The sequence below is a fragment of the Rousettus aegyptiacus genome, unplaced genomic scaffold, assembly GCF_014176215.1.
Source record: "Rousettus aegyptiacus isolate mRouAeg1 unplaced genomic scaffold, mRouAeg1.p scaffold_m13_p_15, whole genome shotgun sequence".
NCBI lineage: Eukaryota > Metazoa > Chordata > Mammalia > Chiroptera > Pteropodidae > Rousettus > Rousettus aegyptiacus.
In genome coordinates, this window is record NW_023416290.1 from 18,883,716 (window position 1) to 18,904,492 (window position 20,777).

Sequence of the window (20,777 nt, forward strand, 5' to 3'; positions counted from 1 at the left end):
TTTTCAAGTTATTAAATATCTTCTAGAAGTGATACTTGGGTTTGAAATTCCAATACATGATTACCCGCCTCAGTTCCAACGTGCACAGAAAATCCCGAATCTAGTTTTCATCCTGAGAAGTCCATCGGGGAAGGGAAAGCTAGGGGGGCTCCTAGCACTGATGCAAAAAACAGCACGGCCTGAGAGGACACAGTTTCAGACCCCATCATTCACCTGACAGGCTGTCAACAAGGCTGGTTCCAGGAAAATTGCTGAAGAAGAAAACCTTGTGTTTCTGTTTTGAATCACCTCTCTCCTGTGTATCCTGACTCTGATCTCTTCATCGAGGTCAACCCAGTTTCTCCATACTGTTACCACAAATCATCCATAACAGAGGGTTAGGAAGTAGCCTGACCTGGACATACTCTCAGCTCTGACACTCACTTGGGGTTTTGGGCAACTTAACCAGCTTCTTCATCTGAAGAATGAGAATGTTGACAGTTCCTCTATGGCAGAATAACACTGCTATATATTAACTTATAAGTTTCACCTATCTTCCTGTGCTCCCCAAATTCTTTCAATTGAATATTAAAGACTTCTTTCATTCTCTCAGTCTAATCAGATAGAACTGAGTCACCTGTAGCACAAACAGGAAGAAAAAGAAAAACACCCAAGCATTTACTGTAGAGCAGAAAGATTCAAATTCTTCTATATACTTAGAAGAAATGTACTCACTTGAAGGGATAAACATCACACTGAGAAAGAAATGAGACAGAGAGGACCCACACAGACTGGAAAGGGAGGAATGGAAAAAACATGAAAATCACTGTCCAAACTGAGTATGAGGAAGCCAAATGAATGACTAAGCCCAGAGATGTCCCTTTGCCACCACGGGAAGATACAAATTTCCGATTTTCCAATGTTAGCCCATTCTCACTTTGGAATGACACTTATCTGTGCCCCACAAGCTCTCCCTAGAAACTTAGAAACACACATACACCAAAACATGTCATTTAGTGACACACTATCCGTCTTATCTGAACAGTCCTATAAGTCTCAGAAGAGAAAGATTTGTATAATTTGAGATGAAGAAAGAGTTACTTTCTGATGTCCCTTCCATAGGGTGACTTCCATAGGGTGACTGAGTTATGAAATCATACACTCAACTAGTCTGGCCATATAGAAGTGTTACCTATTTTCAATCTCGGTCTACTCACTACTTTAAAGACACTCTATCTCTTAAGCATGGCTTCCTCTGCTGTAAAATGGGATAAAGCCACTTCACAATTCTCTTATGAGTCAATCAAGAATACTAATTAAATGTGTGTCTGTGCATGTGCTTTCTCTTTGTACTGTGAACATCAGGGCGGCCTCGCCAGTCTGCAGCAAAGACAGGGACATGGAGAACCATGAATGGTCTAAGCTTCCCCTCTTTCCAACCCCAGAAGCTCATGCAAACTCCCAAATCGCCAGATGCCTCACCAGCAAAAAGAAGGGGAGTGGGAGTACCTGAGTTTATTGAAAAGATATGGTTTAAACTAAACTCTTTCAAACAAGAACAGATGAACAGAGCATTAACAGGTAAACTACATGTGTAATCTTATCTGCCCCTCGACCCATAAGAAAATTATGAATATATAAAAAATGTTATGTTAGTTGACTCTCACACACCCCTTGCTCCCCCCACCCCCGCTAAGTCTCAAGATGTCAAAGAAGAATTCTTAATATTTAGAATTAAAAACTACTTCCTTATTAAATGTACAAGGTTTGCACTGGTGGAAATTTAGGCACCAAAACAAGCAGTAAGGAAATACCGTTGAGCTGACACTTTCTAGTGCCTTGGCTGTCAAAGTGTGGTTCAAGAACGAGCTCATCAGCAACAGCTGGTTGATTATTAGAAATGCACGTACACAGGTCCCACTGCAGTCAATCTGAATTAGAATCTAACACAATTCCCAGGTAATTTGTATGCACATTATGTTTCAGACATGGTGTCTGAAGGGTCAGGATCCCTCTCTAAATAATACCAAGCATTCAACTGCCCTCCCAACTCATTAAAAACACCAGTCAAGGGAGACTAACATATATAACATTCAATTTCCTGAATGCTTATAGGTTAAAACTAAAACACAAAATACTCAATGCCATTTTCATATCTATCATTGGCAAATGTCTTAAACATGTGCTGAGAAAAATAAGAGCAGATGCTTACTGTTCCATCACACTGGCCATCCTTAATCCTCAGATACATCCGTGCATTTTTCACACTTTCAAACATGCAAATCCCAGAGCTGATTTTATGCACTCTCCAGTATGATTTTTCAGACTGGTTTCCCACTCCAGTGCAGCTCCCATCAGGCTGGAGACACAGAGCCTGGCATAGGCTCGTAGCAAGTAGAATCACGGCATTGTTCAGGAACATACCCTTCAGAGCAACAGAATAGAAAAGCAATAAACTGCAAGCTCATGTTTTGCTAGAGAAAGGTAGCAATAGAGTTCATTCTCTTACAGAAGTTGTAGTGATCAGGATCTTACCAGAAACTTGGTGGTTAAAAATGAACAAACGAAGGAAATAAATAATTGAACTGCTATGCAAAGCTGAAAAAACCCAAAGGGGGTTATCTGGTGGACTCATAATTTACATCAATCATTATTTATTGATAGTGTAAGGGTCAGCATCAGATGCTACAGAGATTTTTTTAAAAATACAAAACACAACAACTTCTCTTAAGAAATTTACAATCACTATTAAAAAATAGTTTTAATACTAATACAAAGCAGAATTATGCTCTATAGCTGCTAATTATATTTATGCATATAGGAATAAATAAATGAATAAAAGAAAAGTGATATCAAATACAACTAAAGTATATTTAAGTAAATCCCATGTAATCAATAGTTTAAAAGGAAGACATAAGTTCTCAGAAGTTAATTATAAATACACTAACAATATAGAGAAATAGATAAAATACATAAATATTCAAGTCACAAAAGATAAACTAAAATGGTGAATAAACATAAAGAAATGTAATCCACATTAATAATTAAAAATAAATAAATAAAGCTAAAATTAGATGTTTATTCCTCTAGAAAATTGTCACGTTTCTTTTTTTTTTTTTTAAGACCATGTTCAACACTAAAGTCAGTGAGATATACACTTCCCAACACTGCTGAAGGGAGTTAGGTAGTAAAGAATTTAACTTTACCCAGAGAGGTCTGGCCTTTGCCATGGCCTTCTCAGAGTTTCTCTAAACCCTTAAAATGTTATGCCTATTATCAGATGTATCTCATAGGTAAATATCTTCTCCCATTCAGTTGGTTGTCTTTTAATTTTATAGATGGTTTCCTTTGCTGTACAAAAACTTTTTAGTTTAATGTAGTCTCATTTGTTTTTCTCTTTTGTTTTCCTTGCCTGAGAAGATGTATCCGAAAAGAAATTACTATTAGCAATATCGGAGAGTTTATTGCCTATGTTTTCTTCTAGAAGTTCTATGGTTTCAGATCTTACATTTAAGTCTTTAATCCATTTTGAGTCTGTTCTTGTATATGATTGTAAGAAGGTGGTCAGTTTTTTTGATGCGTATCTGACCAATTTTCCCAGCACCATTTATTGAAGAGACTGTCTTAACCCCATTGTATATTCTTGTCTCCCTTGTCATATATTAAATGAATGTATAGGTGCAGATTTATTTCCAGGCTCTCTGTCTGTTCGTTTGATCAATGTATGTGTTTTTATGCCAATACCATGCTGAGTAAAATAAGTCAGATAGAGAAAGATATATACCATATGATTTCATTTATATGTGGAATCTAAGGAACAAAAAGAACAAACTAATCAAAAACAGACTCACAAATATAGAGGAAAATCTGGTGATGGCCAGAGGGGAGAGGGATTAGGGGTCTGGGAGAATGGGATGAAGGGTAAAAGAAGTACAAATTAGTAGTTGATAGACAGTCACAGGGATGGGGAGCACAGCATAGGGAATGTAATTAGAGAGAAAGAGCAATTAGGGGAATCATTTTATAAACTATATAAATGTCTAACCAATGTACTATATATTTGAAACTAATAATAAAATAAAAAAATTTTTAAATGTTATGCCTGATAGCAGCATCTGTGTTTGCCTGAGGGCCTTAGGCTAGCTTTATAGTAAAAATGTGATTTAAGGTGAAAACTTGGAGCCACAAGGTGTCAGTTGATCTCCTGAGAGGCTGGAGACTGAGATCAGCCACATGGACTCCCTACATAATGGAACCCCAGTAAAGACTCTGAGCACCAAGGCTCTGGTGAGCTTGATCCCTGACTGGCAATACTCGATGCATATTGTCATATGTTAATGCTGAGAAGGTAACACTGTCTTGACTCCCTGGAAAGAAGACAATATTCGGAACTTTTCCTAGACTCTGCTCTATGTGTCTCTTCCTTTAGCTGGTGTTAATCTGAATCCTTTCTCTGGAATAAATAGTAACCATGAGTATAACAGAGTTCAGTGAGTTCTAAGTCATTCTAGTGGTCTCAAGGACCCCTGAATTCTGAAGTTTGTGTCAGCAGTGAAAGTGATCAGGTGAACCGTTTCCTCTAACTTCACAGTTGACTTAACTTTCCCAGGATTAAAAATTGGTATATTTCTGGAAAAAAAAAACATTACTAGAGTCTTAAAGATTTCATATTATGGTCCTTAAATTCAATTTCAAATTATTTTTAAATATAATAAAATACGTGGTCAAAGACATGTCAAAGTATATGTTACAGTAACATATGAAGAGATGGCAAAATAAAGAAATTAAGATTAATGTACAATGAAAAACATATATATATATACATATTCCTTATGTTTAAATATTCTGCAGCCATCAAAAATCATGTTGTTTGGGGGAAAATGGTAATGTGATAAAGTATTTTATAAGTATAAAAACTTTTGAAGACAAATTGACTTCGATTTGATTCATGAACCATCACTGACTAGCTATAGTATTCAAAATTCTTCTCCGAAAGATTTTTCTTTACTTTAAAATACAAATAACAATATCTGTCAGTATTTCTATGATGATTAAATTTAGTTTTATATGTTATGAAGCTCTCAGTAAAGTGCCTGGCACAAAATAGACAGTCTCATAAATGATAGATGTTATACTAATATGGGAACAACATTATTTGTAAGGCAAGTTCACAGATACATAATATAATGAAAGAAGCATAAGCATTATGAAATGATCACATGTATACAACACTCAAAGGGTCTAGTTATTCTAATTGTTAGAAAAGTTTAATATATACATTTGTTTGAATTCCAAATGTAAAATTTTCTAACTTTTTATTAAGAATCTCAACATCAATAGTTTTAACCTCCAATTTCGGATGTTGCTCCATCCTTTTCTTTGCTGCTGATATTATGATCCCTATTGCCTTTCAGTCTAGGTAAATAACAATAGGCATCAATGCCACCTAGTGGGAAGAGATCTGATTACTTCATTATGACTCAATTTCAAAGTTTTCCTTAACAGAGCAAAAGAGCAGGCATTTAGGAGTATGCACTTTAACGACTTTCCTCCATTTTACCTTGACAAAAACCACAAATTCTTTTGAAAGGTCTGCGTAGCCTGCTGCTGATTCAGAAGCGATTTTGCCATGGCGATCAAAAATAACTGTGTGACCAGGAACTAGTACAGACTCGAGAAGTGCGCAGCGGTTGGGCTGATAAACCACCCGGAGCTCAGTGGAGGCTCTACCACTAGCCTGAAAAAAAGTGGGGGGATCCCGTGAATTAGCAATAGAAATTAATTAAATGATAAAAAGGTTTTGATATTACATGCAAAGGTCTCCTCCACTCCATAGAACCCTTGAACTGTCTACATAATCTGATGTTTTTGCAACCCAATCCTTTAGATTACCCAGCCTAATTTTCAATGTCTTGAAGAACTTCCTTCTTCTCTGGATTTCTTAGAACCCATGGTAGAGTGTTGAGTAACAATAAAAATAACTCCAGTGGCAGGATAATTTAATAGGACGTTACTATGTATTTTATCATTGTTTATTTTTTACTTCTTCATTTGTGTCTTCCTAACTCAAAACTACTTGGAACCAAAAGCTGAAATTAATAGATGTGTATTACTAGGTTTTGCTTTCAAAAAACTAAACAAATTGAGGAAGTTATGCAACAGAGAGACATTCTTGGTTCGGGGTATTGTTTGAGGTCTTAACCTATCTTTCCTCAGTGCCCCAGAGAGTCGTTTGGGCCTGAAAAGAAAGAACTCTTTGGTGCCCCTTCAATGGCTTGACCCATGACACTAAGGCTACCAGCTTCCGCAAAGCCTCCTTGTGTAACTCTGGTAGGTAAGCAACAGTTTTTCACCTGCAAGAAACCATCTGATGTGTGATGAGTATATCAGCAGTAACCAATGTGAACTGAAGCTAAGAGGGTTGTCACCAGACATTCTGAGACCCCATACAAGATTTTGTATATAATAAGATGAGCCTCATAATAACTAAGATGGAATCTCTCACCAATTAGTGGAATAGGGGATTGGAGATAAAGTTAATTTGATATTAGAAAAATAAAGCAGTGAGACATTTCTTAAACTCTTAATTGAGTAGATTTCATATCTACTGCATTCATATATATTAAACACTTACTATGACCAGGACCTGTACTGAGAAGAATGTGCTATAAAGTATAGCACATTGTTAAATCTGGAGCAGAGGAAAAAAGTCTTCAAGGAGGAAGTTTGACTAATTAATCACTTAACCTGAATTTCAGTCTTAAAAATTATGTTTTTTCTCAATAACTATTATTTTTCCCTTATGTTAAATAACATGCTATGAGTTTAAAATTATTATATAATATTATATAACATTATATGAGGAATCTGTAGCCTGAGAGGTAGAGTTAGATTGCCTGTGTTCAACTAGCTATATGACTTGGGGCAGCTCACTTCACCCTTCTATACTTCAGGTTCCTCTTCTGTTAAACAGGGATAATAATGGATTCTCTCATAAGGTAGATGTAAAGACTAAATGTTATAACACATATTAAGAACTTAGGACAGTGTATGACAGTCATCCTATGCTGATTCACTTTTCAAAATATGTAATATACATGGATTTTATTAATAAGACAGCTTTATATATTAAAAGCTACTTTTCAAACCTAAACTAAGTAAAACAAAGCATAATTAGGTGAAATTATTGGTGGGTTTTTTGTTTGTTTGTTTGTTTGTTTGTTTGCTAATACTATGGTCCCTAAAGCAGCCTTTGAGAAGGCAGATTGTCTCCTTTGGGAGACTCATTAAAACTTTGAATGTTATTAGAGAAGTGGTCTACTCTTTCTTGCCTAAATTCTAATTGCAGAAATTTACGTCCACTTATGCATCAGAATATCAAAAATTAGTGAGACAAAACAGAATAATGAAGAAAGTGAAAGGAAAATCCAAAAGAAAATACACTTTGATGATCTTATAAAAGTATCTTATGCAAAAAATATATTATATATGGATACGACACTACTGACATATAGCAAAAAAAAAAAAAAATATTGCCTACCATTCCCGTGACACAGCCATTGTCAAGAGCAAGAGAAAGATGCCTAATTTCATGACTTTGGAATATGCATATATTTCCTTTGCTGACAATAACATCAAAGAAACCTGGAAAACATTTTAAGTATCAGTTAATTCATGTCTTTGAAGATTTTTTTCTTATTCAATTATACACTGAAACCTCCTAATAATATATTTTGTGATAGCTTTCAGTTAAGTTTTTAATTAGTCAAAAGATAGAATGCCAGTAGCCTTTGGTTATCTACATATTATTTCGCAATTTGGTGGAATTTCCATGGGAAATCTCTAATGCCTTTCTGTGCTAATCAGTAAGCCCCTGAGATATGCCAAGACATAACATCTGATGGGACTGTTTCCAAGAAGATAAATTATCTTAGTATAAAAACCTATTTCCATTCCATAAATCTCAAGTTTAGGGTTAACCAAAGTAATGCATTATAAAAGTAAATACATATGATATGGGCCTTAGTGACTGGTTTGTATGATTATAATGATGAAGATTCCGTCATTTTATGTTTGATTGTTCTTAGTTCTCAATATACTTTTACATACCTTTTTATCCTAAAATGTAAGCTTATCAAGGGCATAAATTTTCGTCTACTCTGTGTTCAGTTACACACTAGTTCTTAGAAGGGGTTCACAGTATGTCACCCAAAAATATACTACTATGGCGTAAAAGTAATTTTGAGCTAAAGGCAACTGAGAAAAAAGCAGACATAGTATGAACTCTTTGCCCTCCCCCTATCTGCCTGAAAGTAGAACAAAAAATTATTTTATGAAGATATCTTCCAACCCCACTTCCTCAGCAAGAAGGGGATAACAGTCTTATCACTGGAGACAAGATACCACTGCCAAGAATCTACACAAACAAATCTTTGTTAAAATATTATTTGAGCCCCAAGTTTCAACCACCCCTTTGAGTTTACCACTGAGTTCTAGCCCAATGAACACACTAATAAACTTGTTTTTTCTCGTTAATCTTTTTTTATTGCAGTCTAATTCACAGCGCCCAAGCCAGAAAATCTAAACAGGTAAAGGAAAAAGGTTTTCTGTTATACCTCTCTGATATATTTGAATAACATGATTATTAAAATCGGAGATTCCTTGAGCCATGACTTACTTTATTTCCTAATAAGATGTTGAAGTTTGTCTGTGTGTGTATATAAGTACAGATACACAATATAAAACAAATATTTGTATAATACAAAATATATAATGTACATTATATAATGTCTATAAAATGATTTCATGCTAACAAAGTTGGAGTTCTAAAATGAACCAAACTCTCCTTTCTCACCATTGTCAATATAGCCCATTTTATATTAACTTAAAACTTTGAGCCTAGTCAATATATGCCAGATGGAGTAATTTCAGTTCTCCAAATTCTAATTTTTAACATGGAATTATTCATATATTTGCTTTAATAATCCACCTGATTGTACATATTTAATCATCTAGAGTTAATAAATGAAATTAATGAACTCTACCTTCATATTTTTATTCCAATTAACTAGATAGTCAAATGCTTTAGTTCAGAATAAATTCCTATGTAGATATTAACTCTACTATTCCAAATTTTAAAAGGATTTCACTGTATATTGAAATGATCTTACATTCATTTAAAGCGTGATTTCCAAAAGTGAAAGACTTGTATGTTGGTTCAACAGACAACTCCAAATGAAAATTCTGTCTAATTAAGTTCTAATTTATTTTGTCTACCTAATAAAATCCATCTTAATGGCTAAAAATTAAGGATCTTCACAATATTAAACCATGTTAATGAGTATGTATACATAATTCTGACTTCTTAGATGACTGTGGGCAAATAATTTTTCATCAGCCTGTCTCAATGTCCTCATCAATTAAAAAAAACATAAATGTACATTTTTTAATTTTTATATATTTTTTCAATTGTAGTTGATATACAATATTATTTTACTTTCAGGGATATAACACAATGAATAGACATTTATATAACCTACAGTTATCACCCTGATACAATACTCATCTGACACCATATATAGTTATTACAATACTACTGACTGTATATCACATGCTATCTTCTTCATTCCTATGGCTATTTTGTAATTACCAATTTGTACCTCTTAAACCCCTACCCGCTTCACCCATCTCTCCACTCCTTAATCTGACAACTATCAAAATGCTCTCTGTATCTATGAGCTTGTTTCTGTTGTTTATCCTGTTCTCTAGACTCCACATATGACATCCACATATGACATTTGTCTTTCTCTGTCTGACTTATTCCACTCAACACAATACCCTCTAGGTCCATCCATGTTGTTGCAGATGGCAAGATCTCATTCTTTTTTTATGGCTGGATAATATCATATTGTGTGTGTATGTGTCTGTATGTATGTGTGTGTCTGTGTGTGTGCATATGTGTGTGTGTGTGTGTGTGTGTGTGTGTGTGTAATCAGTTCTTTATCCATTCATCCATTGATAGACTTCCAGGATGCCTCCATAAGTTAGCTACTGTAAATAATGCTGCAATGAACATATAGATTGACATGTCCCTTCAAAATAGTATTTTGGGTTTCTTCAGATAAATATTCAGAAGTGGTGTAACTGGGTTCTTCTTTTTCTCTTGTTATAGCTTTTGTTTTAAAGTCTATTTTGTCTGGTATAAGTATCGCTACCCTGGCTTTTCTGTTTGTTTCTGTTTTCATGAAACATCTTTTTTCATCCTTTTACTTACAGTTTTCAGTTTTTTCGATCTGAAGTGAGTCTCTTGTAGGCAGCATATTTAAGGGTCTTGTTTTCTTATTCATTCAGATACTCTATCTTTTGATCGGAGCACCTAATCCATTTACATTCAAAATAATTGTTAATAGAGCTATAGTTACTGCCATTTTTATTATTCATATTTTTTAACTTTTCCTGTTTTCTTTTTCTTCTTAAAGTAGTCCTTCTAACATTTCCTGTAATAACGATTTGGGGATGATGAACTCCTTTAACTTTCTCTTGTCTAGGAATCTCCTTCTGTCCTTTGATTCTAAATGATAGTTTGCTAGGTAATCTTGGTTATAGCTCCTTCCTTTTCATCACTTTGAATATGGTGTCAATCCCTTCTGGTCTGTAAAGTTTCTATTGAGAAATCAGCTGACACTCTTATGGGAGCTCCCTTTTAAATAACTACATTTTTCTTGCTACTTTTGATTCTCTGCCTTTAATCTTTGGCAGTTTAATAATGCTTTGTCTAATTGTGAGCCTGTTTCAGTTTATCTTGTTTGGGACTCCCTGTGCTTCCTGTGCTTGTATGTCTATTTCCTTACCCAGGTTAAGGAACTTTTCTGACATTATTTCTTGAAATGGGTTTTCAATTCCTTGTTCTCTCTCTACTACTTCTGATATCCCTATGATGCAAATGTTGGTATGCTAATGTTGTCCCAGAAGCCCCTTATACAATCATCTTTTTTTTTTTTTGGATTCTTTTTTCTTGTTGCTGTTCTAATTGGGTGTTTTCTGCTATCTTATCTTCTAAATACCTGATTCGATCCTCCACTTCATCTAATCTACTGTTATTTCCTCCTAAGGTATTTTTCATTTTGATTATTATATTCTTCATCTCTGACTGGTTCTTTTTTAAGGATTCTATCTCTACTTTTATGTTTTCTGTCTCTTTACTAAAGTTCTCAAGGAGTTCTTCTACTCTTCTCCTGAATTCATTGAGCATTCTTTTAAACTCCACATATAATAGATTGCTTGTCTCCATTTTGTTTAGTTCTTTTCTGGAGTCTTGTTCTGTACTTTTATTTAGGACATGTTTCTTTGTCATCCCATTTTGGCTGTCTACTTGTGTTTATTTCTTTATATTAGATAGGGCTATTATATTTCCCAGTCTTAGTATAGTGGCCTTATGTATGCTGTGGGTCCCAGTGGCACAATCTTCCCTGGTCGCCTGAGCAGGATGCTCCAGGTATGTTCCTTGTATGAGTTATGTGTTTCCTCCTGTTATAGTTGAGTCTTGGTTGCTGTTTGCTCATTAATGGTAGGGACTGACCCTTGAGCTGACTAGTTGCGAGGACTGGCCAATGACTACAGTGGAGGAGCTGATAGCACAAAAATTCTTAAAGGACTATGTTCAGATAATTCATTAATCGAGTGAACAAATGTGTAAATAATAAAATAATTTGGAAACCAGAGAAGTGTTACTAAAGACTGAATAATTAAAATCATAAAATTATGTTAATTTTCTTATAAAATATTTTAAAAGTTTTCAAGAATATCAAATATAAGTTCTCTAAAAAGATTATAATTTATCTACTTCTTCATTGCTGTTAGTTCCATGCCTAAGACATTGCCTCCTCCACAGCAAGCATTTTATAAATACTTTTTGAATAAATAAAGTCCTACTGCTAAGAAAAAAGTCAAGGTGTCCTATTTTGAGAAATTTAATACAATACAGAATGTCCTTGAATTTAGAAGCTTGATATATTGAGTTTTAATTAAAAATATATATTAGGAAGGAAATCTTTTCCAGTAAAATTATAATCAAATGAATTGTGATAAATAATATATTCAGGAAATTTAAATCTTTTAATAGAGGAAAAATACGCTATTGTAAAGAAACTTTAAAATATTTTCATGTACTTCTAGGGTCCCATGGACCACAGTTTGAAGGAGGAAAAAATAGTAAGGGGAAGAGCACTACCATGTGAAAATATCTGACCAATTAGTAGCCACAAAAATATTTTTTAAACTTATGTGGATAATCCCCCAAATACAGCAACCATTGAATCCCACCCCCACTTCCTTTAGAAGCCCAACAGAATATTCCATACTTCCCATGAAAAGCCTAAAATCCTCTCCAATCCTCTACATTTTTTATTAAGTTAGTATATAAACCTTCACCTCTGGCCATTCCTTGTGTTACTACTCATTATTGAGTACTCCTGCATGAATGTGTGGTATGCACATGTAAATAAACCTAGTCTTTCCCTTGTCAATTAATTAACAGGCTCCCAACCATTATAACATGAGATAGTAGAGAAAAAAGTTTTCCTCCCAAATGAATCTGGATTAAGACTTCTAGTTCTGGCTCTGCCAGGAAAGAGTTCAATCATGCATTCAACTAAGTGAAAACCTGCTACATGCAAGGAATATATTTTCGGTTCTAATCTAGATAAAAACTCTCAATTTTCTTAGCTCTAAAATAGTCTTATCTTTAAATACTAGAGGCAAGTCTACATGATCTTAAAGTTCTTAGCTAATGTGAAGATCTATTGGATCTAGTCATACTAATTTCACCAAAAGAAATTCAAATTGTTCATATCCATTGGAAGCATTTCAGTCCTTTTCACTTGGACTCTGTACTACATTTGAACCTGCAGGCACCCTTTGAAATTCCACAATATCTAACCTCACTAACTTCTTTCTCAATTTCCTACTTTAGTCTCTGCTGTTCTCTTTATACATGGGGGACTCAGGGTCCTGCCCTCAGGTGATTAACCTCACTGTGCATAGGCTCCCTAGGAAGTTTATTTTATAATCCATAAGTTGAGAAATCTCAAGTCAATATCTCCACCATTCATCTCTCCCTCAACATCAGCCCATATACATAATTTATTATTAAACATAAATAACTGTACATCTCATAGGCACTTCAAGCTCAGCATAGACAACTTAGAGTTCACAATTTTCAATATAGTCCTAGCTTCCAAATCTAGCCCTTCTAAATCATTCTGCATTCCTACCTCAGTTGATGACCCCCTCAACAACTTCATCACCCAAGCCAGAAACTTGAGAGTATCCCTTTCCCTTAATACTCCTAATCTATAAATCTATGTCCCTTAATACTCCTAATAATAAATTTATGTCTTGCCAATTTTATTTCCTAGAAATTTTTCAAATTGGCCTCTCTTCTCTATCAATACTCCCACTAAAGTACTATAGGTCCTCATCATCTTCTGTTTGATGTATTACAGGAACCTCTTTCCTTTAATCTTCCTGCACATCTCTTACATCTGGCCTCCATGAAGCTGCAAGAGTGTTTCTACTCTACTCAAAATCCATTAAAGGTTACTTCCCACCTAGAGGAGGTAATTAAAAAGTTGCCTTCAGACATACACTGGTCCTTCTCTTCAAGATCCTTTAGTAGGGCTACAGAGTAGTCATGGAAGAGTTAAGGTTTAACTTATCAAATTAAGTAGAAAGCTTTTGGTTATTAGCAGACTACTTTTAACACACGATAATATGGATGTTGTGGTGGAATAAAGTGTTTAAAACATGTTTTATGATCTTTAGAGTAAAACATCAGACTAAACACTGTATGTTGCAACCACACACTGTGCAACACTTAAAACTAATGTTAGATCTATTGCTAGATTTTGAGTTGAGAAATTCAGCAATTCATGAAGTAGTTCTAATTTGGTGAAAATTGGTAAAGATGTTAAACTTCCCACTATCTACAAACTTAAGAGAGAATTACATGGTATCACAGAGAAAAGTGAGCAATGAAAGTGTTTTTCCAAGACACCCGGAGTCCTCATCTTTCTTTATATCTCCTTTTCCCCAAATTTTAGAATTTATATAGTGAAGTTAACTGTAAAAGGGGCTGAATAAGGCAATACCCAATCTAAAGCACATTCTTTTTCACTCTAAAACCAAGTAAGTTCTTCTAAGTACTCTCATGAGATAGAGGGCAAAACTAATGGTTCCGTGATTTTTGAGAAGTGTAGGTAGGATATGGTATGAGAGCTGGGGCAGAAAACAAAGTGGTCAATATATAGCCAGTCATTGCTATACGGTCTAAATAATGAATTTTTTTCAGATTCTTTAATAGGACCTAATATCAGAGAACAAGACAGAGAAAATAATCATAGCTAATTACCAATAGATATTTACTAGAAATAGGGATTAACACTGTGCAAATCAGCTGCTAACAATGATCTAGGAGAGGAATTCCATTAGAATCCAAGTAGATAGGTAAAGATACCAAGGGCATTCCAGAGGTGGCAAGTTCTAGGAATAGAGTATTTTTTGTTATTCAAAGACAAGTAGAGAATAATTAAAGCAAGAATTTTTTTTAGGTTGCAGCACAAGGGAAAAGAGATATTTCCCTCTTCAGCATACCCTATAAATTATTTAATAAAGAAACAATTTAAAAAATCAGAAAATTTCATCTTGAAACTTTTAAGAAGATTCAAGAAGCTCATATGAAACAGTTCTTGAATTCTCACTTCCCATTTTTGAAACTGAAATTGGAAATTATTAGGGATGCATTAGCAGTATAGTGACTATATAACTGACTGTCCAACCAGGACACTTTTGAAAGTAAAAAGGGGTGCCAAACTGATGAAAAACTGAGAGATACAGAAAACAGGCAAACAAGGGTGTATGGCCCCTTGTTAAGCATAACTTAAGCATAACTTAAGTTATGCTTTATACAGTAAAAGATATTAGCTTTACATTTTAAAATTGGAGATGTATGTGTTTATATAATTTAGGTTTATACAAAATTTTAAAGTATATAGTTTTTATTATAACTTTTAAGTTAATGACAAAAGTGTAATGAGACTAAGATACTTATATACCACTGATGAGAGTGCAAATGGATGTAACCTCTGAGAAATGGGGCACTATGCATAAAAGACCTTAAAATACTTTATATTTAATTTAGTAATTCAATTTTTCAGGAATTCTTATGATGAAAATAACCAGGCATGATGGAAACATCAGAAATAATAGAACATGTAGGCACGTTTATCAAAATAGGTAGGATTATATTCATGTGGCAAATTTATATAGTGGAATATATATGATTTTAATGCCTGAGAATATTTGATGCTATGGAAGAATACTCATAGACTAATAGTAAGTAGTAAAATTAAAGCTTTATGTTGAATAGTCTGCTTAGTCAATTGTAGATTTAAAATTACATCTATATATTTCATGATGTTTATATTTCACTTAGTACTATAAATACATCTGTATATTTGTATACATGCAACACTACAAAGAAATGAACCAAATTCACTGGTTATCACTAGGTAATGGATTTACAGGAAATTTAAATTTTCATATTTAGGATTTAACTGTATTTCCCAAGTAGTTTACAATGAGTATTATTAATTTTTATAATTAGGAAAAAAGTTATACCACATGCCAAATAAATAAAATTTTCTAGAAGATTTTTTAAAGAGATGAATAATTTCAAACTGTCAAGAAGAGAAATAAAAGCCCATATAGGAAACAGATCCTTGCAGCAGAAGACAGAAAGCAAAAGAAAAACATAATATAAAATGTCAGAAGTAAGATCAAGCATATGATCTTTTACTGTAAATAAATATAAACTCTCCCACTAAAGTAAAAGATATCCAGAATTATTTAATTAACTTCTTAAAATAATCTACTCATATTACACTTTTAAAAAAAAAGAGTACTCAGAACTAACAATGCATATAGATGCACTGGACTCCTACAAATAGCCGACAGAAAAATAAGACTGGTGATATTAATATTAGTTATGTAGACTTGAAGGAACAACATATTAATGAGACACTGAAAGTTTTTAAACTGTGAAAATAAGTGAAGTAATAATATTTATGAAAACTTAGGCATCAGATTATAACATCAACTGCATAAAGCGAAGCCATTAAAAAAGACGTACATCAAATGGTAATAAAAATTTTAACACAAGACTCTATTCAGGCAGAATAAAAATGAATGAGGACAGAGTGGTTAAACTAAGACAGTTGGTAAGGTTATGTACTCTGGGGCTAGTCCATTGGCATTTTAATCCTGGCTCCACCACTTAAAAACTGGGGAAACTAATTTCTTTCTACCTCAGTTTCTTCATACATAAAATGGGGATAATGGTATCTAACTCATCAAAATTACTTTAAAGATTAAATGAGCTAATATTAGTAACTCACAGCAGTACCTTTAACATACAAAATGATATGGATGTGTTTGTTATAGCAAAATAAAAGTGTCCAACTAAAATTATATATATACATATATGTAACATTTATACACATCTATACTTTTATATTCCCTAAATAGACTCTAGAGAACATTTATAAAAATATAATTTACAAAATACCATATAACTTAATTCAAAGAAAGTAGGTTTTACAGTACAAGCAAAATTCTCCAAATATAATGCAAATAAAGCTATAACACAACAAAGATTTTTTAAAAATCTACAGAGGAAATAAGAGAATGAGATTAAAAACAATCTTGTAAATAATTCTTCGTCAAATAAGAAAATAGTCTAAGTTGTGTTTTAGAAGTAAACATATAATTTAAAATAAGTGATTTTCAACTGAAAGGGGTACTCTTGATGAGAATATCAGAATAAATAAGCAGGTCAGATTTTTTTTCCAAATTACACATCTAGTCACCCCCATGAATTGATATTTACCATCCTAGTGGGGTAACAGAGAATAACTGCAGTAGAAGGCTATTTTTGCAGTAAAACTATTAATAGTAGTATTCTTTTGTATTCTTCAGAGGCATTTGAATTTTTCTTTTTAAAAAAGGGCTAAGATCTCATCTCAATCACTTTCAATTAAAGTTCCAGGCTTAGATTGCTTTACGGGAAAGTTCTTCTCACTCTCAAGAACACATTTCTTATGCTCAATAAGTATTTAAAAAGCAGAAAATTGTAGAAAGATTCTTGATGTATTTCCTAAAATTAGAAAAAGTAGATTTGAAATGTAATTAGTTACCAGCTTAAAATAAATTCATATCTATAAGAAGTTTTACGTAACCTCAGGGTAACCACAAAACAAAATATCTACAGTAGATACTAAGATAAAAACAAGAGGATCAAAGAATACCACTATGCAAAATCATTAAGTAACAAAGAAAGGCAACAAGAGAAAGAAAGGAACAAAAAACTACAAAACAGTAATTGCAAATAAACAAACTAATTTTGTACCTCAAGAATCCAGAAAAAGAAGAATTACACCCAAAATAATCAGAAGGAAAGAAATGGCAGAGACAACAGAAAATAGCAACAAAACTAAGAGTTAGTTTTTTGAAAAGATCAACAAAATTGATAAATCTTAGGCTAGACTAATCAAAAAAAAAGAAAGAGTTCTCAAATAAATAAAATTATAAACGAAAGAGAAGATATTACAGCTGAAACCATAGAAATAAAAAGGGCCATAAGAGACTACTATGAACAAACATCAAGAAATTGGGTAATCTAAAAGTAATGGCTAAAGATCTAGAAACATACACTCTAACAAGACTGAATCATGAAGAAATAGAAAATCTTAACAGACCAATAACAAGTAAACAGATTAAATCAGTAATTTAAAAACTCCAACAGCAGCGGCAACAACAACAAAACTCAGGACCAGATGCCTTCACAGGTAAAATCTACCAAACATTTAAAGAATTAATACAATCTTTCTCAAACTCTTCCAGAAAATTGAAGAGAAGACAAAAACTCCTAAACTATTTTACTAGGCCAGGATTACTCTGATACCAAAGCCAGATAAGGATGTGACAAGAAAACAAAACTACAGGCCAATATCCCTAATGAATATAGATATAAAATTCCTTAATAAAATACTAGTAAACCAAATTCAAAAGTGCATTAAAAAGATTATACACCATGATCAAGTGAAATTTATCCTTAATATGCAAATCAAGAAATGTTATACACCACATTAAGAGAATAAAAGACAAAAATCATACGATCATCTCAATAGATGCAGAAAAAGCATATGACAAAATTCAACATCCTTTCATGATAAAAATTCTCAACAAAGTGGGTATAGAAGGAACATACATCAACATAATAAAGGCCATATAAGACAAGCCTTCAGGTAACATCATACCAATGGTGAAACATTGAAAGCTTTCCCTCTAAGATCACAATAAAGGCAAAGGTACCAACTATCACCTCTCCTATTAGACATAGTACTGGAAGTCTTAGCCTGAGCAATTAGGCAAGAAATAAAAAGGAATCCAAACAAAAAAATGAAGAATTAAAACTATTTCTGTTTTTAGATATTATCTTATACATAGAAAATCCTAAAGTCTCCATAAAAATTGTTAGAACTAATAAAAGAATTCAGTAAAGTTGCAGGATATATAAACAACATACAAAAATCACTTGAGTTCCTATGTACTAACAGTAAAGTATCTAAGAGAAATAAAGAAAATTCCATTTATAATAGCATCAAAAACAATAAAATAAAAAGATCTACACACCAAAAAATATAAGACATTGATGAAGGAAATTAAAGAAGACACAAATAAATGGAAAGTTAAACCATGTACATGAATCAGAAGAGTTAAATTATTAAAATGTCCATACTTCCCAAAGCCACTATGGAGTCAATATAATCCCTATCAAAATTTGAAAGGCCTTTTATACATAAATAGAAAAAAAAATCCTAAAATGTATCTGGAACCACAAAAGACCCTGAATAGCCAAAATAATCTTGAGAAAGAACACCACACTTCCTGATTTTAAATTATATTACAAAACCATGGTAATCAAAACAGTATGGTATTGGCATAATAACAGACATATAAACCCATGGAACAAAACAGAGCTTAGAAATAAACATACACAAATGTAGTGAACTAATATATGACAAGGGAATCAAGAATATCAAATGGAGAAAAAACAGTCTCTTCTATTTCTACAAATAATGTTGAGAAAGTGGATATCCACATGCAAAAGAAAGAAATTGGACATTTATCTTATACAACTTATAAAAATTAACTTTAAATGGATTAAGAAATTAAAATTAAACATATGACCTGAAAACATAAAACTCCTCAAAGAACACTAGGGAAATAGCTCCTTGACATTCATCTTGGCAATGACTTTTTGGATATGACACCATAAGAACAAGCAACAAAAAGCAAAATCAACAAGTTGGACTACATCAAACTAAAAAGCTTCTGCACAACAAAGAAAACAGTCCACAAAATGAAAAGGCAATTTACTGAATGGGAGAAAATACTTTCAAACCATATATCTGATAAGGGGTTTATCTCCAAAATATACAAGAACTCATACAACTCAACAGCCCCCCCCCCCCCAAAAAAAGGCATAAAAATACAATTTAAAAATGTGCAGAGCACTTCAATAGATATTTTTCTGAAGACACACGAATGGCTAATAGTTATTAAAAAGGTGTTCAACATCACTAATCAGCAGGAAATGCAAATCAAAACCACAATGAGATATCACCTCACAACTGTTAGAATGACTATTATCAAAAAGGAAAGTGATAAATGCTGGCAAGCTTGTGGAGGAGAGAGAAACCTGGTACACTGTTGGTGGAAAAGTAAACTGGTACAACTACTATGATAAACACTATGGAGGTTCCTCAAAAAATCAAAAATAGAATTATCATGTGATCTAGTGTTCCTACATTTGGGTATACACCCAAAGGATATAAAATCATTATCTTGAAAAGATATCTGCACTCTTGTGTTTACTGAAGCATTATTCATAAAACTCAGGAAATAGAAATAACTTAGTGTCTATCAATGAATGAGTGGATAAAGAAACGTAATAAAGATATGTGTGTGTGTGTGTGTGTGTGTGTGTGTGTGTGAGAGAGAGAGAGAGAGAGAGAGAGAGAGAGAGAGAGAGAGAGAGAGAGAGAGAAAAGGAGGAAGGGGAGGGGAAGAGGAAGAGAGAAAGATGAATATTATTCAGCTACAAAAAATTCTGCCATTCGTGATGTGGATGAACTTCAAGGGAATTATGTTAGTAAAGTAAGTCAGCATAGAAAGTCAAATACTGTATGATCTCGCTTATATGTGGAATCAATTAATCGATCAGCTAATCAATCAGTAAAAACCAAGCTCATGGAAACAGAGAGTAGAATAGTGGTTGCTAGAGCTGAGAAATGGGGGGACAAGGTGATGTTGACTTCCAGTTGAAAAACAGCCTCTTTCAATTATAAGATGAATGAATTATGAGACTCCAATACACATCATAGAAACTATAATTAACAATACCACATTATATACTTGAAAGTTGCTAAGAGAGTAGATATTAAATGTTCTCATAAAAAACATTGTAATTCTGTAAAGTGATAGATGTTTACTTAACCTTATTGTGGTAATTATTTTGCAATATATACATTTATCAAATTATCACCTCATATACCTAAAGTTACACAATGTTAATGGCAATTATATCTCAAGAAATCTAAGGGGTACAAAAATAAACAAAACCAAAAATTGCAAAGACTCCCCACTGCTCCTAAAATAGACCAATCTCATAAGAATGTAAT

At 33.2% G+C, this 20,777-nt stretch overlaps 1 protein-coding gene across 1 annotated transcript in view; it reads right to left on the bottom strand.

Annotated features, from left to right (window-relative positions):
• The window catches only part of LOC107500731, a 56,827-nt gene that overhangs the window by 25,988 nt on the left and 10,062 nt on the right, over positions 1-20,777 (bottom strand). Inside the window, exons 3-5 of the mRNA XM_016126217.2 lie at positions 7,520-7,623; positions 5,540-5,716; positions 2,192-2,404 (exon numbers count right to left, since the gene is read on the bottom strand). Coding sequence (XP_015981703.2) covers positions 2,192-2,404; positions 5,540-5,716; positions 7,520-7,623 — 494 coding nt within the window. The remainder of the gene's footprint in view (positions 1-2,191; positions 2,405-5,539; positions 5,717-7,519; positions 7,624-20,777) is intronic.